The sequence below is a fragment of the Epargyreus clarus genome, unplaced genomic scaffold, assembly GCF_041222505.1.
Source record: "Epargyreus clarus isolate Ecla_fem2 unplaced genomic scaffold, WU_Ecla_fem_2.2 ptg000032l, whole genome shotgun sequence".
Classification (NCBI taxonomy): domain Eukaryota; kingdom Metazoa; phylum Arthropoda; class Insecta; order Lepidoptera; family Hesperiidae; genus Epargyreus; species Epargyreus clarus.
The window spans coordinates 7,732,902-7,757,597 of NW_027332237.1; the positions used below are offsets into that span (position 1 = coordinate 7,732,902).

General features: G+C 33.6%; 3 protein-coding genes across 3 annotated transcripts; all 3 read left to right on the forward strand.

The window, feature by feature from the left end:
* The first annotated feature begins 1,166 nt into the window (after positions 1–1,166).
* LOC140754969 (UDP-glucosyltransferase 2-like) lies at positions 1,167–8,630 on the forward strand. The gene is made up of 8 exons (XM_073090130.1): positions 1,167–1,991; positions 2,288–2,510; positions 3,300–3,519; positions 4,292–4,460; positions 6,942–7,164; positions 7,365–7,496; positions 7,963–8,053; positions 8,345–8,630. Exons 1-8 carry the CDS (start codon positions 1,167–1,169, stop codon positions 8,628–8,630), a joined length of 2,169 nt encoding a protein of 722 aa, XP_072946231.1.
* Positions 8,631–15,779: 7,149 nt separating this feature from the next.
* On the forward strand, positions 15,780–21,051 carry LOC140754992 (UDP-glucosyltransferase 2-like). The gene is made up of 4 exons (XM_073090153.1): positions 15,780–17,035; positions 17,305–17,527; positions 17,615–17,834; positions 20,281–21,051. The coding sequence occupies exons 1-4, from the start codon at positions 16,202–16,204 to the stop codon at positions 20,564–20,566; spliced, it is 1,563 nt and encodes a 520-aa protein (XP_072946254.1). The 5' UTR covers positions 15,780–16,201; the 3' UTR covers positions 20,567–21,051.
* Positions 21,052–21,989: 938 nt separating this feature from the next.
* On the forward strand, positions 21,990–24,495 carry LOC140754995 (UDP-glucosyltransferase 2-like). The gene is made up of 4 exons (XM_073090157.1): positions 21,990–22,922; positions 23,081–23,303; positions 23,676–23,895; positions 24,190–24,495. Exons 1-4 carry the CDS (start codon positions 22,092–22,094, stop codon positions 24,473–24,475), a joined length of 1,560 nt encoding a protein of 519 aa, XP_072946258.1. The 5' UTR covers positions 21,990–22,091; the 3' UTR covers positions 24,476–24,495.
* Positions 24,496–24,696: the final 201 nt, after the last annotated feature.

Consider the following 24,696-nt stretch of genomic DNA (forward strand, 5'->3'; position numbering starts at 1 on the left):
CACGCTGAACAGTTTTTGTAAAAATATAAACATTACTATTGGATACATCCTAGAAAATAAAAAGGCAAGTCTACGTCAAATTATGTTAGTGAGAAAATAATTGTGGGAGACAAGAACCAAAAATTTCTGACTGTAAACTTTATGTTACGTAAAAAAACAGGTTATGTGAAAATTATGAAATCCATTTCCACCCATAAAATTCATCGTATTATTTAAGTTTCATAGTTTCGATCACGTTGTTATTGTGTTTCTCATCTTATAGTGTAACTGCATTGCCTTCCCTTTTAAATAATAATAATATAGTTTTCATGCTGTTATTATTTTCTTTTAAAATTTGTGCTGGTTTAATTTTTTTAGGATAACGTAATCTAACGATAAGACGGACCGATTATTTCACGGTTGAAGTAGGCGTCTCCTATAAACATTTTCAACATTAGGATAGTTACCAATACAACACAATTTAAAGAAGAGTTGGTTGTGCACCTTCACGCATGACATAAAAAAGACTTATTTTTGCCGCCGGTAAAATGATTTTACATAGTACGGAGTTCAGAGTACGGAACTCTTTACTACGCGGTGACAGGTACTCACTTAACTGCTTTTAACATTATTGATACAGTTGGTTAATTAATGAATATAAACGCGTCATGTTGTAAACAAACTTAGCAACATGACAAGACAAAGAAGAATATAGGAAAATTAAACGTTAAATTTAAGCTTTAAAGTGCTAAGATGGTTATTGTTTAAGATTATGTTATTGTTGATGATATAAATAATATCGTAGCGAGAACATTATTCAAAAATGCAATCCATTGCTTTTATTGCATTTTATCGTAGAAAATTCTGAGTCACAGAGTGACCTGTACAGCTCAGGTATTATAATTGTCTGATAAGCATAAGAGTTCGGATATGACCCCCAATGCAAATATTATAATGGAGATTTTTTTAGGTTTCTATCCTGATGTGGATATTTGTGTAATCGTCTTTATATATTTAAATGTCACCCATGATAAAGTTAAGGTGATTTATATTATTATAATGTTTATCTTAATGTACTTATTTACTAGAAACTGATCACCTCAACGACCAGTTTTTATCAACTGTAAATGTAATGAAGCTTCTTATTTAAAGGGTATGTATACGTAATTATCATTCAGTATTTTATAATGGATTACTTCGTTCTGACAGTATTATTAATAATCGGGGCCAGTGAATCAGCAAGAATACTAGCAGTGTTTCCAACTCCATCAATAAGCCATCAAGTTGTTTACCGGACACTAACGCAAGAGTTAGTTAAACGTGGTCATGAAGTTGTAGTTATTACTACTGATCCTGCTTATCCACCAGGAGAGACTCCAGAGAATCTTACGGAGATCGACGTTCATGACGTATCGTATGATGTTTGGCAAAAGGAATTATTAGCATCCGACGTTGGAAAGCTCAATAATATAAATAATCAAGTCAAGCTAATTGTCCAGTTGTTCAGTGTTATTGTTGAAAAACAGCTACAAATGAAAGCAATTCAGGATATAATAAGGAATAAGAAGAATATTACTTTTGATCTCCTGTTACTAGAGGCTTGCGTGAAACCAGCGTTAGCATTTTCCCACGTTTATAAAGCACCCGTGATTTTAATAAGTTCAAACGGACCATCTCTTGGGATATATGAAAAGCTTGGGATACCTACCCACCCCTTGTTATACCCGGTGATACCGCGTCAAAAACTCTACAACTTAACGTACTGGGAAAAAGTGAAAGAATGGTTTAATTATTACCTCATGGAGTACATCTATAATTCACTTGAATATGAAGATGACGAAATGTTAAAGAAGTATTTTGGTCCAGACATACCGCCTTTATCAGAATTGTACAATAATGTAGATATGCTTTTCCAAAATATTCATCCCGTTTTCATGGACAATGTTCCTATACCTTCCAGTGTTATTTATTTGGGAGGATTGCACCAGGTGCCAGAAAAACCATTACCGGAGGTAATAAAGTATATTATGTATGTAAGTGATCCTTCTTTGCCGGTTCTTTTTCCTGTGGAAGTTATAAAACGTAATCTTAAATTAAATTAAATTACATCGTTTTTCTATGAACTTCATATACCACAACTATTCATATACCACAGTAAATGACACGTGCAATCAAAGCCAATAATAGAATAGTTTGTTTAGCTTTGCATACTATTAGATGCATAGATGTCTATCACCTGTAGTTTTCAAACTGGAATCCGGTTTTGGAAGGTACCTTTTATAAGATGAATATTTCTTTTTCCTTACAGGACCTTAGCTCATACTTAAATAATTCAAAATCTGGCGTTATTTATGTAAGTTTTGGAACAAATGTTAAGTTATCCCTGCTTCCTGCTCAAAAAATTAAAATGATGATCAACGTGTTTTCAAAACTGCCCTATGATGTATTGTGGAAGGTGGATACAAAGAAACTTTCAGGATTATCTAGCAATATAAAAATATCACAATGGTTTCCTCAAGCTGATCTTCTTAGTAAGTAACAAAAATATCTTTCTTAGTGAATATTGAAGTGGCAAACGAGTTCGTAGTGGACCTGGTGGTAAGTGGCTTGTCCCTGTAGTTCCGGGACCAGAACAGGGAAACGGTATTCTCTGCCTGTTGTAAGAGGCGACTAAAAGGGGGCTTCCAGGGTTGCGGACGCCAAGAGTGGGAGCTCAAACCGCCCCGCCAGCGACACCGGAAAGCCGTTGCATACCGTCGTGCACACCAGACAGTGTGATGAGCGCCAAGCTCATCTGGGCGGAGCCCGACGGGCCTACGTGCTAAGAGGACTCCGGTTGCCTTTCGTTGAAGATCCCGGAGTCCTCTACACAGCGCCGTGGACGGCCACCGTGGGGGGTTTTAGTGCGGTAAGAGTCCCACATAACCCTGTGTCGCTCCCACGGTACCGGGTACCTTTTGAAAAAAAGACGGTAAGTGGCTACTTCTACTCATAGGCATCTGTAATAACAGATAAGCTAAGGGCTTTCTGAATGATCATCTATCCCTTACCGCACCCATTAAACCAGAGTAAGCTGCTGTTTCGTAGCAGGAAAACGTGTAGTAGTGGTGCCTTCGGAGTGCGTCTAAAACCTAATATTATTTGAATATTTTTTTTTATATTTCGGCAAAGTTAAACGATAGGTACGAACTTGAACCTCGTTTTTCTACATTTTCAAACTAACGAAAATTTAACAATAAATACATAAAAAAAACCTACAATAAATAACCTATCGGAAATAACTACTTAAGTAGCATAGCCTTATACAGTTTAATTTACAGGACATCCAAAAATTAAGGCATACGTTACGCAAGGCGGGCAGCAATCTACTGATGAAGCTATTACCGCGGGTGTACCACTAATCGGTGTACCTATGTTTGGTGATCAGTGGTTTAATGTGGAGAAATACGTCCGTCATAAAATTGGATTGAAACTAGATTGGGATTCACTCACCGAAGAAGAGTTTATAACTGCTATACTAACCGTCACTGAAGATTCAAGGTATCTTATGTTACCTTTAGCAAAAGTAAATACTTTTTTTCCATATGGACCTGAAAATCGTGCCAGTCTTGTACCCTGCATGGAATTCAATGTCACATTTTTGAACCGCTTTTTTTTATTTTGTTTTCGAGGGGGAAACCTTCAAAAGGTACTCGACGACGTGGGAGCGACGCCGGGTTATGTGGGACTTTTACCGCACTAAAACCCCCCCCGGTAGCCGTCCTCAGCGCTTGGCGGAGAACTCCGGGATCTTCGATGGAACACAACCGGAGTCCTCCGAGCGCGATGCCCCTATCGGGCTCTGCCCTTGGGTTATCAATTTACGCTCCTCCCCTTACCTGGTGTTTACGACGGTATGCGGCCACATACAACACCGTCCTTCCCGGGGTTGCTTGTTGGACGGCTCGAGCTCCCACTCTTGCCGCCCGCAATCCCGGCACATTTTTGAACCCAGCAGACGTTCAAATAATATATGAACACCTTATTATATAATTTTGCATATAACTATTTGAATACAATTGCAGATTTTAGCCTACCAAACAGAAGCATTTTCTGATGCAATATAAATAACGAAAGATGCATTGAAAGATAACCAAATTATTTTAGATTTTTTGCAGGCTCGATGACATTATTAAGGACTATGGAAAGACGTAAATCTTCCTTCTTCGTAATCTTCTATCAATTAAACATTTTTATTATCTGAACTGTAGATATTCAAATAAAGGTATTTCAGAACTTATACTTTACATACATATATTCGATTTAATTACAGTTATCGAGAGAACGTAAACCGACTAAGAGCTATAATAAATGATCAGCCCCAAACTGCGCCGGAGCGCGCCGTCTGGTGGACGGAGCACGTGCTGCGGCACGGCGGAGCGAAGCACCTGCGTGCACCCGCAGCGAACATTTCCTGGGCAGAGTACTACGAAGTAAATCTTGTTATTGTTGTGATAACCACTATAAGTGCTGCATTATTCTGTTTTTTATTATTACTGAAGTTCATGTCGTTTCATGTATTGAAGATGTTAAAAATTGTTAAGGCTAAAACTTCATAGGCATATAACATGTAAGACTAAATAAAATAAGTGTTGAAGATAATTTTTGAGGGAATCACAGAGATTTTAATTATATTCAAGTATAAAAATATTTTATTTATTGTTGTCTCTAAAAATAATAATTCAAATGAAATCTAACATTTTCCATTCGGCTTCATTACACAATTAAATATATGAGTTCTTTTTTTCAAATAATCATGTTATTTGTTTCTCATAGAAGTCTTACATCAATGTTTTCACATCAAGATACATTTTTGTGAATAAAATAATCTTCTTATATATAAAATTCTCGTGTCACAATGTTAGTTACCGTACTCCTCCGAAACGGCTTTACCGATTTTCACTAGATTGTATATGCATATTCAATAGGTCTGAGAATCGGCTACTATCTATATTTCATACCCCTCAGTGATAAGGGTTGTTCACCCTTAACATTTTTTATTTATATAGCAACACGTTTGCTGAGTCAGCTAGTAATCTATAAAATTTCGAGTTATTAACCGTGTTTTTATCATATCAAATGAATGTGACAAATAGTATATTGTCATATCGTAATTAAAGAGTTTAGATCATTGTGTACCACTTTCTAGCATCTTATATGTTACGTTTAATGTTGAATGTTTTGTAGTGTCATCATCGTCATAACAAATACATCACTTATACTGTGCTGGATGCTGTAGTACAACTAAAATTTAGCAATAACTAAAATAATATAATAACCATTTATACTCAATACAAAGGTATTAAAGTGTTTTATTTTCATAGGTCTTTTACTTGTATACATTAACGCGAGCGAAGCCGCCGGTAAAAGCTATTAATATTATAATTATAATGGTTCTCTTAATGTACAGTCAGCTCTGGAAGTAGATAAGTACATAGTAGACTTCAAAAATAACGTTATATTTATATATAATTTTTCACTAAAATAAACTTTTATCATGTGACGACGATGCCAAGCCAGCCCAGTTAACGATAGTTTGGCAATGTCATTAATATGATACGCCACTATTTAGCTACTCTTGACCCCGTAGTGTTCTATTAATTTTACATTTTAAATTTTATGTAATTTTAAATTTTACGACGTTCATCTAATTATGGTGCTAGTTGTGTTCAGCTACTTATGAACGTTTGGGTATATATAGTTTTGAAACTTTAATTTGTTTGTCTACTTTTGAAGTTGACTGTACCTATTTACTAGAAATTGCACACCTCAAGACCAGTTTTTATCAACCGTAAATGTTAAAAAGCTTCTTATTTAAAGGGTATGTATACGGAAATACCACTTAATATTTTAAAATGGAACACTTCGTTTTCACAGTATTTTTAATTATCGGTGCCAGTGAATCAGCAAAAATACTAGCAGTGTATCCAACTCCGTCAATAAGCCATCAAATTGTTTACCAGCCACTAACACAGGAGTTGGTTAAACGTGGTCACGAAGTAGTGGTTATTACTACTGATCCAGCTTATCCACCAGGAGAGGCTCCCATGAATCTTATAGAGATCGACGCTCATGACGTATCATATAATATATGGCAAACGGGATTACTAGCATCAGACGTTGGAAAGCTCAGTGATGTAAACGATCAAATCAAACTAATTCTCAAATTGTTCAATTTAATAGTTGAAAAACAGCTACAAATTAAACCTATTCAGGATATAATTAAAAATAAGTACAATATTACTTTTGATCTTCTGCTACTAGAGGCTTGCATAAAATCAGCATTAGCCTATTCCCACGTTTATAAAGCACCAGTGATTTTAGTAAAATCAAACGGACCAACTCATGGAATATATGAGAGGCTAGGTATTCCTACACATCCTCTATTATACCCAGTGGTACCGCGTCAAAGGCTCTACCACCTAACTTACTGGGAAAAAGTGAAGGAATGGTTTAATCATTACCTTGTGGAGCACACTTATAAGTCATTTAATTGTGAAGATGATAAAATGTTGAAGAAGTATTTCGGTCCAGACATTCCGCCTCTATCAGAATTGTACAATAATGTAGATATGCTTTTTCAAAACACTCATCCACTTTTCATGGACATCCCTCCTGTGCCTTCCAGTGTTGTTTATTTGGGAGGATTGCACCAGAGACCAGAAAAACCATTACCGGAGGTAATTATTAGTAAGAAATTTAAAAATATATAATATTTTTCTAGTTTAAATACAATGATCTTCCATAAGTGAGGTAGGCATTTGTTTTCAGATGAATATAATATTGTGTATATGTATACTCAAACTACATAGAAGACGGCAATGTGATGTGAATATAAGTATTTTAAGACAAAAAAAATGTGATTTTGCAAACATAGGATTCTTCACCATTGAAACATGAAATACAGACTTTCTTTTTTGCAGGATCTTAGCTCATACTTAAATAGTTCAAAATCTGGCGTTATTTATGTAAGTTTTGGAAAAAATGTTAAATTATACCTGCTTCCTCCCCAAAAAATTAAAATGATGATCAAAGTGTTTTCGAAACTTCCCTATGATATATTGTGGAAGGTGGATAACAAGAAACTTTCAGGATTATCTAGCAACATAAAAATATCGGAATGGTTTCCTCAAGCTGATCTTCTAAGTAAGTGAATAAATTGTATCATTTTCTTTTTAATTTTTTTTTTCATGAGTACACGCAAATTTAGAGGACATAATTATACGATTCTGAACTTTATCATTATAATTTTTAAACTGAAAAATCTAGAAGTAAGGAAGTTACAATAAATAACATATCAGAAAAAACTACTTAAGTAGCATAGTCTTATACAGCTTAATTTACAGGACATCCACAAATTAAGGCATACGTTACGCAAGGCGGGCAGCAATCTACTGATGAAGCTATTACCGCGGGTGTACCATTAATTGGTGTGCCAATTTTTGCCGATCAGTGGTTTAATGTAGAAAAATACGTTCGTCATCATCATCATCATCATCATCATCTTCAGCCCACGTTAGTCCACTGCTGGACATAGGCCTCTCCCAAGGTACGCCACTGAGCCCGGTCTTCGGCTCTTCTCATCCAACTAGCTCCCGCCGCCCGGCGCAAATCGTCGCGCCACCTTGCAGGAGGGCGTCCCACACTACGTTTGCCTAGACGCGGTCTCCACTCCAAGAGCCGTCTACTCCAGCGGTTGTCGGCTCTTCGACAGATGTGGCCAGCCCATTGCCACTTCAACTTGCTAGCCTTCAGAGCTATGTCGGTGACTTTGGTCCTCATGCGAATTTCATCGTTACGGATCTTGTCTCTCAAAGATACACCGAGCATAGCTCTCTCCATAGCGCGTTGAGCGACTTTTAACTTATGGACTAGCCCTACTGTAAGTGTCCACGTCTCGGCTCCGTAGGTCATCACCGGTAGGACGCACTGGTCAAAGACCAGTTCGTCATAAAATTGGAATAAAACTTGATTGGGATTCACTCACAGAAGAAGGGTTTAGGGCTGCCATACTAAACGTCACTGAAGATTCAAGGTATGGGGGATCTTTAGTAAAAGTAAATACCTTTTGCTATGTTGAAATGCCACCCGCATATTTAAGTATTTGGATACAATTGTACATTTTGTATCTACCATACCCAAGCAGAAGCATTTTCTGATGTAATGAATGGGAATTATTTATTTATTGAAAGATAGTCACAATATTATAAAATTTCTGTAGGCTCGATGACATTATTAAGGACTACGGACAGTAAGTCTTAATATTTTACTTACAGTTAGGCATTTCAGAAGTAATACACAAATGTTATGTTTGATTTTATTACAGTTATCGAGAAAATATAAAACGATTAAGAACGATAATAAATGATCAGCCCCAAACAGCGCTCGAGCGCGCCATCTGGTGGATAGAGCACGTGCTGCGACACGGCGGAGCGAAGCATCTGCGTGCACCCGCTGTGAACATGTCCTGGGCAGAATACTACGAACTAGATCTTGTTATTATTGTAATATCTATCCTAATTGCTGCCTTGTTGTCTTCTTTATTATTCTTTAACTTTTTGTGGTTTCGTGTATCGAAAATATTAAAAATGGTTAAGAATAAAACTACATAATCATATGAAATGCAAGATTATGTTAGTTAAATATTTTTTGTAAAAATCACTAATAAATTAAAGTAAACAGATGTTTTTTTATTAACACGCTTTTATTAGCTTGGGTTGTACGTTTGTATGTATGTATGTACGTAACAGTAACGAAATCTTTGAGCCCGATTTCTATCCACTTTGAACGTTCAGTTTAATTCAAAATTTTGAAAAATTATCAAAAACCGATGACAATACACGATTTTAATAATTTTGTACCGTTGTTCTTATCAACATCCTCAGGATTAACGATTTTCGAGGCGAGATTTTTCAAGCACCTTCAGCAAAATTCATCGCAAGTTTAGATTGCAAATAAGTATTGCTTTTTACTTTCAATAGGCGTAACTTTTATAGCGTGATTTTTAGTTTAGAAAATAATAATGTTATTTCCCTATAACTCAAATGTTCTGAAACATATCTATAATGTCCTCTTGTAGAATGATTTTTAGGATTCTGTACTCAAAGGGTACTTATCAACATCCTCAGGATTAACGATTTTCGAGTTGAGATGGTTCAAGCACCTTCAGCAAAGTTCATCGCAAGTTTAGATTGCAAATAATTATTGCTTTTTAGTTTTAATAGGCGTAACTTTTATAGCGTGATTTTTAGTTTAGAAAATAATAATGTTATTTCCATATAACTCAAATGTTCTGAAACATATCTATAATTCCCTCTTGTAGGATGATTTTGAGGATTCCGTACTCAAAGGTTAAAACGAAACGCTCTGCGGTCTGTTCGTGTGTCATTGGGCTTATCTCTTAAATCGTAATAGATAGACACTTGATTTTTTTACAAACGATGCATAATGGTGGTCGCTATAAAAACAAATACTAAAAATTAATAAATAATTATAGTTCAAAAAACTAATAAAAAATTTTAACAAAAAAATAAAACCGACTTCTATGTCACTACAAAGTAAAAAATAATTGAAATAAATGTTGGTTTAGTACATATTTCTGAAGTCGGCGCTCAATATATTTCGTTTGATAACAGCGTGTCCAATATGAGCGCCGACTTCAGAAATATGTACTAAACCAACATTTATTTCAATTATTTTTTACTTTGTAGTGACATAGAAGTCGGTTTTATTTTTTTGTTAAAATTTTTTATTTCACCCTTTTTAGTGATGATATGCTAACGTTTGTATTAATATTATGTAAAATTGTATAAATGTGATCATGAATAAAGGTAAGGTCTGAATAGATACGGATTGGACCCACCCGCTCGCAGGGCGCTGCCGCGCCCTTCTCGCTTAGTTTTATATTGTCTTATATGTTCCAACCTAACCTAACCAATTCTTTAAGCTTTATGAGATACTAATTATTGGCTAGGTTAGGTAGGAACAGATAAGTAAATAAATCAAACTAGGTGGTAAAACTCTGTGAGTGAACCGGTCCAATTTACCTTAATTCAATAGTTAAGAAAAGAAAAAGGAGTTGATGGTCAAATTTTTCATCATATATCTCTGTCTAGCTACTTCATTACAACAAATGTCTAATCTATATACTTTACATGGGAGGCACCTCTGCATCATCAGGATTGAAGAATTGAAGGTCATATCTTCCATCATATGTCTCTACTCAAAGACCTTATCATATATTCGTAAGCTCCAAATGCCTAATTTGTATGGTTGAGGCAGGAGGCACTTCTGCATTATCAGAGTTGAAGAGTAGAAGGTCAAATTTTCCATCATATATCTCTACCTATCAACCTTATTGAATATTCATAAGCATCAAATGCCTAACTTGTATGGCTGAGGCAGGAGGCACCTCTGCATTATCAGAGTTGAAGAGTGGAAGGTCAAATTTTCCATCATATATCTCAACTTATCGATTTTATTAAATATCCATAAGTTCCAAATGCCTAACTTGTATGGTTGAGGCAGGAGGCATTTCTGCATTACCAGGGTTGAAGAGTTGAAGGTCAAATTTTCCATCATATCATGTTAACCTAGATACTCAATGTTCATTTTAAGTTTCATGAGAATTGAGTGGGCAGAAGGTAAGTTGTCATAAAATATGTAAAAAGCAGGGGTAGTGATGATGAGTTCCACCCCATAACTTAAATTCTAATCATCAGAGCGTACTAATGTTAAGGTAGGAAAGTACCGCAACGAAACACCCTTTCATATGAAAAAAAGAAAATTAAAATTAGTTAAGAAATACTCGACTTATTCAAGTTTATATGAAATCGGGTTTTTCCAATTTTCCGGGAAAACTGGCGGAAATTTTCAAATTTCCTCGAAATGGGACCCCCTGTGAAACTAGCCGCATACAATGGTGTATGAATCATGTCGATCGGTCGCGGCATCGCGAAAAAATCGCCGAACAAACATAAAAAAAAAAAAAAAAAAAAAAAAGTATATACGGTCGAATTGAGTAACCTCCTCCTTTTTCGAAGTCGGTTAAAAAAACAAGCTTTTATGATAAAATCAACTAAAACGTAGAAAATAATGTTCAATCTAAGAATCAATTAAGGAACAGTAAATAGTATAAATGTGGAAAAAGTGTGGGGTGCTTTTGAACCGAACCTGATAAATGGAGCACCCCACACTTTTAGACTACACATAATACTGTAGTATTATGTACCAAAGTATTAAAGAAAGTGTAACCTAATTATGTTCACTTGTGTCCATTAGACAATAAAACATGTTAATTTTTCAAATAATTATTGTTCGTTTCTCATAGAAGTCTTACAATGATGTGTTATTATACTTTATATCATTAGATATCGTTAAACAATTTGAATTATAAACAAAATGCGTGATGAAATTACGACCACCTTTGTCAATAAAGTTTAAAAACACAAAATGCGTGCCCGCTCACGCATAGTAGAGTTCCGTAGTTGATTGGAGTTTATATTTCATATATCAATTACATATGTAGGACTACCATGAGTTTACAAAAGTATTACTCGCTAGCGACTGCGTAAAATAAATGTATGAAAAATTGTACAGCGCCTCTGGTGGTTACTCGTAGAACTAAAATCCGTAGTGACGTAACTCGATACGTAAAAAACCTATCGAAATCATATCGCTAGCGAATGTCATTATGATCTATTGCCATACAAATTCGGTCCCATGAGTCATTAATTTGACAGACGTTGTCAAGAAATACCGTAACGATAGTAGTTATGTTATTCACTAGCAAAATGACAATAGTTTTCTATTTACCATTTATATAGTGGCGTTTCTATGCCAACTCATGGTAATGCTACTGAAAGAAGATGAAATGTTGTAGTTAAACTTGAAATATCATGTTGTCTGAAGATTTCCCTTATTTTAGAACTGTGAATCCCGAACAGTACAGTCCACGTGGTTGTAAGCGACTACTTCCGTCCATGGATATCTGTAATCAAGGAAAAGTCAGTTAAGATTATTACATGCCGTGCTATCCCTAAAGACGAAGTGGGAACGCTTCGGTTTTACTTTTTTTGAACGGAACTCTAGTTGTTTTTTTTTTAATAAAAGTTTATAAAGATCCTTTTTCAATATTAGTCTACAGAACCCTGAAATAACAGCGATTAACGATACCTATAGGTTATCTATGAAAAATATTAAATTTACTTACCATACAGTTGGTGTGTTATAGCAATATTTCGTAATAAAATTATTGTAGGGTGAAAGGTTAGTAATACGATACGTACGATAGTAGTGATATCGTGGGCTGGTTGTGAAGAATTTCAATTTATTCTTCATAAATATGTCAGGTAAATAGCTAGAAATAAAGTTTTCTCTACTAACTTAGTTTATTATGAGTTTTAAGTCTTATAATTTTATGTATAATTCTCGTATACATTGATTTAATCTTTATCCGTTAATGAAATATTATGAAGTATATACTATATAGACATAATATATTTTATAGCGGCAAAATTTGAAATTATAGAAATGTTGTTATAATAGGTTTGGACAGAAGGTAAATTTTAAGGTGTCCTTAAAAAAACGTATATGCATACTCGAATGTGTGGCGTGAAGTACAATACTTCTCGTCAACATGCCACACATACAACAACTGACTTACATATGGATTAACCATCTTATTATAACAGGTATAGCAACGCGTCTAAAATTATCTTTATTTAGAACTTCTGTTCCTTATTAATTTGATTACAGATGTCCTTGGGTGACATCTTACCATCAGATGGATGCTATTCCAATCTTCTAAACAAGTATGTGAATAATGCATTAATTGACTTACTTTACAGGGAGTAAAAGTTTGGTAAATTTAATTAAATTACTTGATAGCAAAAAAATTAAAATATATAAGTAAAAATGAATAAGTACTTAATTGTGGCAATAATATTAATTCTTGTGGCCAAGAATGATTCAGCAAGAATACTAGCAGTATTTCCAACTCCATCAATAAGCCACCAACTTGTTTTTCGGCCACTGACACAAGAGTTAGTTAAACGTGGTCATGAAGTTGTAGTTATGACTACTGATCCAGCTTTCCCACCAGGAGAGGCTCCTGTGAATCTTACAGAGATCGATGTCCGTAATGTATCTTATCAAAGTTGGCAAAAGGAATTAGCCAATGCTGGTGTTGGAAAACACAACGACATTATTAAACAAATGAAATTAATCTTTGAGGTGTTCAGAGTAATTTTTGAAAATCAGTTACAAACGAAACCAATGCAGGATATTGTTGAAAATAAAAACAACATAGAATTCGACTTACTGTTACTAGAAATGTGCGTCCGACCAGCATTAGCATTGTCTCATATTTATAAAGCACCAGTGATTCTAATAAGTTCAGGAGCATCAATGTTTTCCTTGAGCGAAAAGCTTGGAGTACCTCCAATCTATCCACTTTTGTACCCAGAAGTTCCGCGTCAAAGACTCTATAATTTAACAAATTGGGAGGTAGTTAAAGAATTATTTACTTATTACTCTATGGAACGTACGTTTTATTCATTGGAAGACGAAGATAATGAAACAATGAAGAAATATTTAGGTTCAGACATTCTACCATTCTCAGAATTGTACAATAATATAGACATGTTATTTCTAAACATTTATCCTCTTTTTATGGATAATCCACTGGTGCCGCATAGTATACTTTATATGGGAGGGTTGCATCAGAAACCAGCAAAAGAATTACCTCAGGTGATAATTATATTCATAGTAAAATAATTATAAGTAAATAAAATAATGAAGACATTTGTAATCAAATAAAAGTAGGACTAGAACACTATATGTATAAAAGTATTTACCTATATAGAACAATGTAACTTATAGGAATAACTATTTAATTGCAGGACCTGAGTTTATTTTTAAATAAATCCAGAAATGGCGTTATATATGTAAGTTTTGGTACAAATGTCAAAACGTCACTTCTTCCTACAGAAAGAATTCAAATGATGATCAAAGTATTTTCTAGCTTACCTTATGATGTATTGTGGAAAGTGGATAACATAGAGTTACCAGGAATATCGAAGAACATTAAAGTAGCTGAATGGTTGCCACAAGCTGATCTTCTCAGTAAGTAGAAATATATTATTTCGATACTATATTTGGAGTAATTTTAAGGTTTTAAATTTTAAAGACTTGATTAAGGAAGAACATGGTGAAGTATAATATTACCGTTCAAAATGTTTTAGTAATATTTGGCCACCACCCGATTGTCCGTACCACCCGATATTTATTAATTTTATTGAAAGTATTTTGTTATAGCAGTCATTGAAATAAATGCATTGTAAATATTTTGACTGTCTTCCTATTACGGTTCAATAGATAGATCGAAAAACATAGAAAACTAACGATTTCTTCGGCCTCCATTTTTTCAGTAGACTTGAGTTTTTATTACTTTTTGGTTTTTTGAACATTTAATGCTACGACAGTAATTCATTTTCTTATTATTACAGAACATCCAAATATTAAGGCATTCACTCGAAAAAGTATGTCTCCCTTACCACACCCTTCAAACCGGAACACAGCAGCGCCTAACACTGCTGTTATTAGGCAGAAATAGGTGTGGCGGTGGTGCCGCAGGAGTCAAACCACAAAGAGTTCTACCACCTTCAATATATATTTTTTTTATTCAATTACAGTTACCGGACGAATATAAAAAGATTTAGATCAATCATACAAGATCAGCCTCAAACTGCCCTGGACCGCGCCATGTTATGGATGGAGCACGTGCTGCGGCACGGCGGAGCGAAGCATCTGCGTGCACCCGGAGCAAACATGTCCTGGACAGTGTACTACGAACTAGATCTTATCATTATTGTAATAATCACCATATTTGCTGTACTGTTCTCATTTTTCTTATTAATTTACTTTACGTGGTTACGTGTATGCAATATTTTTACAATTGTCAAGTTTAAAAACTCATGAAAGTTTGGGGTAAAACAGTAATAAAATACATAAACTTCTTCAGTCTTCAGAACTATGTGCAAAACCAACTTAGTATAACTACTACAGTTATATCGAAGATGGTTTTATTTGTATTTTAATAAATTCCTGAGATGATCACGTCGCTAAGTACGGGCTGTCTCTCAAAATTTAGTTTAATTATCAGGCTTGTAAATTGCATAATGGTGAACTTTAGATATTGTTAGAGTTCATGAAATTTTTAACATACATGCATAATGTTATGAAAAATTTTATAGTGAAAAAAGGTGCTTAACAAACTACGACCAGCTTTGTCAATATTATTGTATAAGGTAGTAAAGTGCCAGTCCATGCACATTGATGGGTTCCGTAGTTGGTATGAAAATTAATTGTATCAGAGTCAAAAATAATTCTTTATAAAAATATATTTGATACCGTTGTCGCTAACCTCAGCATTCATTGAAAAATATTCCAATCTCGCTCGTTCTGTCTGTGATATTATTTTTCTTAAAGAAAAATGAGTAACCTGACCTAACTATTATTCTACATAGCAAAGTGAACTTGTAATTTTCCATCCTTTAGACATATGTGTAGAATGCGGCACTGCTTTAAAGAAAATATGTATCTACCAAGTTCTATTATTAAAAATGATTTATTAATCTGATTAATAAATGAACGAATATTATAATGTTTTAATTTCTTGTAAGTAGGTAACAGAACCCCAAAAGAAACTATTATAATACATTACTCATCTTATAAAGGACACCTGTGCAAAATATCTAGAGTCCTCTTATTCTTCAGTCGATGAGAAATGGTGATAGCTTATAATTATTAATACGTATTCAGTGTGAGAATTGAGCTCATTTAGATAATAAAATATTCAAAATAATCGTGTTAAACTGCCCCCGATTAGTCGATAAGTAAATAGCTAGAAGTAAAATATTCATTCGATCCTTTATTGTTTTCAAAACCCTTGTCTCTAGGTCCCCTCGTGTCATTAATTCATAAAAACACGTACTTTCATGCAAGTTTCACGTTTCGTAAGTTCTTGCAACATTCACGTGAACATAGTTTTCTTAACCTAAAAGTGAAGTAAGAATCACGCTTAAAAAAGTTCACCATGGGGTGAGTAAAATTGGCCATAGTGACTGACCTGCTATAATTGTTTCTACTTTAGGATATAATAAATATATACATAAAGGTAAATATGGACAAATACATAATAGTGGCAATAGTGATAATTATTAATGCGACAGAGATTGATTCAGCTAGAATACTAGCAGTGTTTCCAACTCCATCAATAAGCCATCAAGTTGTTTTTCGACCACTGACACTAGAGTTAGTTAAACGTGGCCATGAAGTTGTAGTTATTACAACTCATCCAGCTTTCCCACCAGGAGAAGCTCCAGAAAATCTTACAGAAATAGATGTTGGAAATGTATCAGTTGAAAGTTGGCGAAAGAGATACACTAATGCTGATATTGGGAAGCGAAAAGATTTATACAAACAAATCAAATCATTCGTCCAAGTAATCGATGTATTTTTCGAAAAACAGTTACAAACGAAACAAATACAAGATATTGTTAAAAATAAGAAAAATGACACTTTCAATTTACTGTTACTAGAGATGTGCGTAAGACCAGCATTGGCATTTTCCCATGTTTATGAAGCGCCAGTAATTTTAATTAGTTCTCATGGTCCATTTCTTGAGATAATGGAACGGGTCGGTGTGCCTAACCATCCCCTATTGTATCCAGTAATTCCACGTCAAAGGCTGTACAATCTTACCTATTGGGAAACCTTTAAAGAATTGTTTAGTTATTATTCTATGAAGTACGTGTATCATTTGATGGAAGATGAAGAAAATAACATGTTAAAGAAATATTTTGGTTCGGACATCCCACCTTTGTCGAAATTATACAAAAATGTAGCTATGTTTTTAGATAACGTCCATCCTTATTTCTTGGATAATATTCCTGTACCACATAATGTCATTTACATAGGAGGCTTGCATCAAGAACCAGCAAAGGAATTACCCCAGGTAATATCAGATCTACTCATAGGAAAAGTGTTATGAGATTTCTACTTTTATTGTGTACTAATTTAAATCAGCATATATCGCTGCGATTACAATTAAACACAACAAATTGATATATAAGTTAATTTCTTTCTGGGACCGAATACTTATGGTAATTATTATTACATACACTTGATTGAACATCTGCCTTTAATAACCTGATATAGTCACAATTTAATAACGATGTATTTTAATTTTGTACTTTTACACATACGCGTATTCATTAATTGCAGGATTTAAGTTTGTATTTGAATAATTCCAAAAACGGTGTTATATATGTAAGTTTTGGTACAAACATCAGAACGTCACTCCTTCTTCCTGAAAAAGTTCAAATCATGATTAAAGTATTTTCAAATTTACCTTATGATATTTTATGGAAAATGGATACCACAGAGCTCTCAGGAACATCGAACAACATCAAAATTTCTGAATGGTTGCCGCAAGCTGATCTCTTGAGTAAGTAACATAGTAATTATTTCTATTTATGCATATTATCATAAAAACAGCATAATAAATTACTTCATATACTGCTTATAATTACAGAACATCCAAAAATTAAAGTGTTTATTACGCAAGGTGGACTTCAATCTACAGACGAAGCCATTACCGCTGGAGTACCACTAATTGGTATACCTATATGTTGCGATCAATGGTATAATGTGGAGAAGTATGTCCGTCTTAACATTGGAATAAAACTGGATTGGTATTCACTCACAGAAGATGAACTGAGAACTGCTATACTAACTGTCACTGAAAACTCAAGGTAAAAATTAAACTCAGAATACCTTGAACTTAAAATGGTGGTAAAAATAGTATACCTTGACCGGGGACGTACCATTGCTACATTTATTACTAATGTGCTCTTGTTTGAAGCTGTTCTTGCGTTTTGCTTTGAAAAGGTATGGTCTGGCGACCATTTTAGTTCTCAGAAGTGGCAATACATCTGTATCATCTGTTCCATGTGAAGTTGATTACAGATTTCCACGGGCGGCAGTGAATACTTATCGTAAGGTGAATGTCATCATCGTTTGCTACTTCAATTAAAAATACTTAAGGTGAAGTCACCTAATGCCGAGGGGTTCTGAAATTGGCACCAAATTCCGTGGTATTTACAAAAACGGCTTTTATAAACTATTTACCAAGTCATTTTAACTGAAAGGTCACTCTATCGTCATATGGCTATCATAATAATATTATGTGTATGGTTTTTTAAATAATCGCATAGTTTTGCATTAGTGCTTTCATCAAAAGTATGCTTCTTACTTTTGGGCTTTCCTAATTTTTTCTATGGGACAACTGAAGAGGGAAAATGAAGTTCATCCAGATATCGATGTAATATTGAACAAGTATTGTGTAGTATTATGTACATATTTCAATACAGTATCTTTCTGCCTTTAAATTGTGTAAAAGTATTTTATTATTTAATAATCGGAATTTGGAAACGTGATTTTTAGTTATGACACGCTATTCCGATGTATATAACTCGGAATTAGGTTATATGGGCACATTAATCCGCGGAATAACCGTAAAATACTATACAGGGTGTTTAAAGTTTTCATCGGTTTTTAAGAACATTTCTATTGTTTTTATCAGTAATTCGCTTAATCCTAATTAAGGGAGAATTAACATTGTTATACGATTTTAATAGATATTTAAATAAGAAATATAATATTTTACAACGTTTTCATTTGATTAAATTACTCAAAACGAAATAATTCTATAAACCGCATGACGATATTCCATATTATTATTATTTCTGGTGTACAATAATAAACCCTAGTATAAAGTACACGAAGAAGAATGTCCAAAATTGTATTGCAGTTACACGAATTGACTGCAGTTTAAAAAACACATGAATTACGCGTGTTAAATTAACCAGTCAAGAAACTATGCTGTAAAAAAGTGTTATTTCGACAGCTTCCCTTTAATCATAGCTATGAACACTTTTGATAAAGCTAACCCTTAAATAATAAAAAGAAATCCTTACTAATATTATAAATCCGAAAGTAACTCTGTCTGTCTGTCTGTCTGTCTGTCTCTCTGTCTGGTTGTCTGTTCTTGACGCCTAAACCACTGAACCGATTTTAATGAAATTTTGTACAAAAATAGTCTGAGACCCGGGAACGGACATAGGATAGTTTTATCCCGGAAATCCCACGGGAATGAGGGAAGGCGATCTAAGATCGATTAATCGGAGAACCGATCTTTTGGACCAAAAAGTCGATTATTTTAATCGATATCCTTACTAATCCTTACTAATATTATAAATGTGGAATTAACTCTGTCCGTCTGTCTCTTTTTCACGGCTACACCACTGAACCGATTTGAATGGAATTTTGTACAAAGATAGTCTGAGACCCGAGAAAGGTCATAGGATAGTTTTTATCTCGGAAATCCCACCAGAACGAAGATTGAAATTCGATTTTCGATTTTCGATTTTACCTACAGTTACTTTACTTATCCATTAGTTGATCATCTATCTATTTATATAAAAATGAATATTTGTCTATATACATTTTATAGAACCGGAAACTATGCATTTGATCAAGTGATGATCTTTTGCAGAGTTGTTGTCCAAGAGCCCACGAAGGTTTGGGAGTTGGTAAGACTAAATTTCGACAGATGGCACCACTGTCATTCCAATGAAAGTACGAATTTTCTGTTTTATGTATGTCATATTATATCTTTGAAATGCGGGCGAAGCCGCGGGCACCACTAGTTAGAAACTAAATTCAATAAATAACATTTATTTTTATACACCATGTAGCAGTCGTTCTATCTCTTTCACTACCTTATTTTGTATACTCGGAATTAGGAACCAAATAGATCGGAATAAGGATTTTTACATCGGAATTAGGGTTTTCTGACTTGGTTCATATTTATTTTAAATACACATTTAAATCAATATTTAATCGTAAAATGTCGAGTATATTTCAAGAGTACAGATAATAAAGCTTCTGATAAAATTATTTAATTCCTTATTAAGCCGTAGTAAGTGCTTAATATCTTACGCTCTTTCTAGTTTTGGTGAAAAATACCGCGGAAATAGGTGACTTTATCTTACATAATTTAATTACGCCGGTGTAAAATAGCAAAATTAACGATTTCTACCTGATTATTAAATTTGTACGATTACCTCTGACTGTTTATGTTCTAACCATGATTAATATTAAGAGAAAAATCAAATGTTTAATTCATTTCTATTACAGTTATAAAAAAAATATAAGAAGATTGAGATCAATCATAACTGATCAGCCGCAATCCCCGCTGGAACGCGCCATATTGTGGATAGAGTACGTACTGCGGCACGGCGGAGCGAAGCATCTGCGTGCACCCGCAGCGAACATGTCCTGGACAGAGTACTACGAACTAGATCTTATTATTATTATTATTATTAGCCTATTTGTTGCACTACTTTTCTCGTTATTATCAATTTACTTTATATGGCAAAGTCTAGTGAAGGTTTTAAGAAGTGATAAGAATAATAAATCATAATGAATGGACGAATTATTATAATACGTTTAGATTTATATTTTACAATGATTAATTTTAATTCTTTTTAGTTTGAATTTTCAAAGTTTAAATATTCATTTAGTTCATAAATGATTCCTGAAGAGTAAGATCTAAAAGAAAAATCCACGACGTCATAAAAATATGGTTAAGTGGTCTGGAGTGGCAAAACAGGTTCTATATATGGATGACTTTGCTTTTTTCCTACTTTATAACAAAAATGATTAGAATAAGTTAGCGTGTACACTAGTTGAAAATAAGTTTCAAATAAATCAAGTTATAAAACAGTAAATTTATTTTGTGATCTTGAGCGCTCAAGATTCGTTAATATATGTTTCGGCGATAATTCAAGCAGGTTCTGTTTCGAGATATGACGTTATTGAATAAACAAAGTTTAGTTTTAATAGAAATAATATCGACCATCTCTGTCAATAATGAAATTATACCAAACAATAATTCAAGAGATTTATGTTACACATTATCTTATGAAAAATTTTCATAAGATAATGTGTAAAATGTACGCATTGTTCATTCTAAAAGCTAAGGTGATACTCGCAAATATAATGTATTTGATTACTTACATTTAATTTTTATATAAAAAGTAGTTCTGCCTAAAATCAATTGTGCATACTTGTGATATAATTGACGAAACAGTACGATTTTTGAGGACTTAAAATTGACGCCAATCTAAATAATTCGCCAAGTACGAGTCGATCATGGAGGCTTCTGTACCACCAATCATTATTTTTGACTTATTTTTATTCATTTTATTATTTTCAACAATACTTATTTATATGATGCAACAATAGATGGCGTTGGGGTGATGATGAATAATACGTAAATAACGTACAATAAAATTAAAATAACTATAATAAAATATGTTTTAAGGTTCTTATTTGTGTTTATTATAATACCAGTTATAATATTAAACGAATTGTAAAAAATTCAACCGTCTTCTTAGTACGGTTTAAGAGTTAGATCGTAAATACCGGTTTGTTGTATGGAGACCCCCTTTAATATTCAGTTTTATTTTATTTTTAGTATTTGTTGTTATAGCTGCCACCGTTATGCATCCTCTGTAAAAATTTCACGTATCTATCTATTACGGTTCCGGAGATATAACCCTGTGACAGACGGACAGACGGACAGACGGACAGACAGCGAAGTCTTAGTAATAGGGTTCCGTTTATACCCTTTGGGTACGGAACCCTAAAAAGTGAAAAAGTATTTTTTAAAATGAATTTCATATTTTATTTACTTATAGTTTAAATATATTTACATGGTGTTGTACATTTGCATACATATTTGATAAATAAATTAACCCAGCTATCCAAGTGCAATTAAAGGTAAGGTCATAAATACCAAAATACTTGTCTTTATGTTTTAAAACGGTAAATTCGAGAAAACAGCCGTATACAAAGCTTAAAACCGATAAGAATTCAAATTAAAACTTGTAAGAACTGAATCGTAGATTCAAGGTCTAAGTAGAACTGAGGCTCGTTTTAATACTATGAATAAATATTTAATCATGGCAATAGTGATCGTTATAGGAGCTAGCATCGATTCCGCGAGAATATTAGCAGTGTTTCCAACTCCATCAATAAGCCACCAAGTCGTTTATCGACAACTGACACAAGAGTTAGTTAAACACGGTCATGAAGTAGTGGTTATAACTACTGATCCAGCTTACCCATCAGGAGAGGCTCCTGTAAATCTCACAGAAATCGATGTTGGAACTGTGTCATATCATAGTTTGCAAAAGACATACTCGGACGCTGATATTGGAAAACGCAATGATATTCACATACAAGTAAAATCATTAAGTAAGCTACTTGGAATAATCGTGGACAATCAGTTACAAACGAAACCAGTTCTAGATATTGTTAAAAATAAGAACAATATAACGTTTGATTTATTATTACTAGAGATGTGTGTAAGAACAGCGTTAGCGTTTTCCCATGTTTATAAAGCACCGGTGATTTTAATATCAAGTTATGGATCATTTTTCGGAATAAACGCAAAAGTAGGGATACCTTCCAATAGCCTTTTGTACCCTGTAGTTCCCCGTCAAAGACTCTACAATCTTACGATTTGGGAGAAGATAAAGGAAATGTTGAGTTTTACCTATACAATGCACATCTACAATTCATTTGAACACGAAGATAATGAAATATTGAAGAAGTATTTTGGTACAAGTATTCCACCGTTATCAGAATTATACAATAATGTGCATATGTTTTTCCAAAACATACATCCTATTTTTGCGGATAATACTCCTGTGCCACCAAATGTAATTTATATGAGCGGTTTGCACCAAAAGCCAAAAAAAGAATTACCTCAGGTAATTAATAAATTATTGATTACTAATACTTAATCAAAATAGGAGAGGATTGTTAAATGAAACTTGTAATATCTTAAACTTATATAATATTTATAAAAAAATGTGACATATTTAAAGATATACACTTATATTTATTATTATTGATTATTTTATTACAGGATTTGAGTTTTTATTTAAATAATTCTAAGAATGATGTCATATATGTAAGTTTCGGGACAAATGTTAAAACATCCCTTCTTCCTCCTGAAAGAGTTCAAATGATGGTCAAAGTATTTTCAAATTTACCTTACGACGTGTTATGGAAAATGGATACTGAAGAGCTTGCAGGAATATCGGAGAATATTAAAATTTCTGAGTGGCTACCTCAAGCTGATCTCCTAAGTAAGTACATAATAATAAAATAATTATTTTCCCACAGTATGTTTTGGTACATGACGATTGCGACGCATAAAAAAGTAAAATATATAATAGTTTTTTGGCAAAGGGAGATCTCCCGCCGGGCTAGGTGATCATTAGTCTTCGACAGTCTCAGTTCGGAACTCAAGCTCTTGTATATTTAGAAAACTTCGATAGCGTAATTCAGAATACTCGTGGCGCCATCTCTTGTCGAGTAGCGGGTGGTCACCACAGTTTTATTACCAATTTTGTAGTGACGATAAAGGGATAAACAAAAATCAATGGTTTTAAGAGTAAGATTTTTTTTATATTTAAACTTAGTAGAATACCAAAAATATATATCGCTTAATATTACAGAACATCCAAAAATAAAGGCATTTATAATGCAAGGTGGACAACAATCTACAGACGAAGCCATTACCGCTGGAGTACCGCTTATTGGCATACCCATGTTTGGCGATCAAAGTTTTAATGTCGAGAAGTACGTACGAAATAAGATTGGAATAAAACTGGATTGGGATTCGCTCACTGAAGAAGAATTCAGGATTGGTATACTAAGCGTCATTGAGGACACAAGGTAAATGCTAGGCAAACATATTTTGACTTTGGTGGTATTAAAAAGGAGTCCTTGGAAGGGATTTTTCCTTAGAACTTATTCATTTCTTACATCTGGTGAGCTAATGGGTACATTAAAAAGCTTTAATGAATACCCCTACACGCTATTTCATTGTAATTAACTATGATTATTTACCAATCTCTCTTCATTTATAAAATTATCGATAAAAATAACTTGCAAAGCTTCATAATATACATACAAGCGAAGTTAAATAAAGATTAAAAAAATATCAAGTAATTTGAATTATTATTTTAGTTATCGGAAAAATGTAAGAAAATTGAGAAAAATTATAAATGATCAGCAACAATCTTCTCTGGAGCGCGCCATATTGTGGACGGAGTACGTACTGCGGCACGGCGGAGCGAAGCATCTGCGTGCACCCGCAGCGAACATGTCCTGGACAGAGTACTACGAACTAGAATTTGTTATTATTCTAATATTCGGCCTTATTATTGCAATGTTGTCATTGTTATCTGTATTTTATTTTATATGGTTACGGATATCAAAGATTTATAAAAAAAATAAGTTTAAACGTTCATAAATGGTAAATTAAAATTATGTTTTAACAATTTTTAGTTCTTCATTTATAAATATAACCAGACATTACGTTATTAAATAAACATAATGTGGTTCATTATATAACATATTGAATTGAATGCCTCCGTCAATAAAGAAATAATAATGATGAGTAATGTAACACATACATAGCACCTTATTGGATCGGAATTTTAAAGTGGACAAAAATAAAAATTTATTCATTAT

Bases quoted from the DNA above. Each gene is read 5' to 3' on its own strand.
- LOC140754995 (XM_073090157.1), top strand. From the start codon at position 22,092: ATGAATAAATATTTAATCATGGCAATAGTGATCGTTATAGGAGCTAGC. The intron at 22,923-23,080 runs GTAATTAATAAA...ATTTTATTACAG, and splicing joins CAAAAAAAGAATTACCTCAG to GATTTGAGTTTTTATTTAAA. The intron at 23,896-24,189 runs GTAAATGCTAGG...TTATTATTTTAG, and splicing joins AGCGTCATTGAGGACACAAG to TTATCGGAAAAATGTAAGAA.
- LOC140754992 (XM_073090153.1), top strand. From the start codon at position 16,202: ATGGACAAATACATAATAGTGGCAATAGTGATAATTATTAATGCGACA. The intron at 17,036-17,304 runs GTAATATCAGAT...CATTAATTGCAG, and splicing joins CAGCAAAGGAATTACCCCAG to GATTTAAGTTTGTATTTGAA. The intron at 17,835-20,280 runs GTAAAAATTAAA...TTTCTATTACAG, and splicing joins ACTGTCACTGAAAACTCAAG to TTATAAAAAAAATATAAGAA.
- LOC140754969 (XM_073090130.1), top strand. From the start codon at position 1,167: ATGGATTACTTCGTTCTGACAGTATTATTAATAATCGGGGCCAGTGAA. The intron at 2,511-3,299 runs GTAAGTAACAAA...TTTAATTTACAG, and splicing joins TCCTCAAGCTGATCTTCTTA to GACATCCAAAAATTAAGGCA. The intron at 4,461-6,941 runs GTTATTGTTGTG...TCTTTTTTGCAG, and splicing joins AGTACTACGAAGTAAATCTT to GATCTTAGCTCATACTTAAA.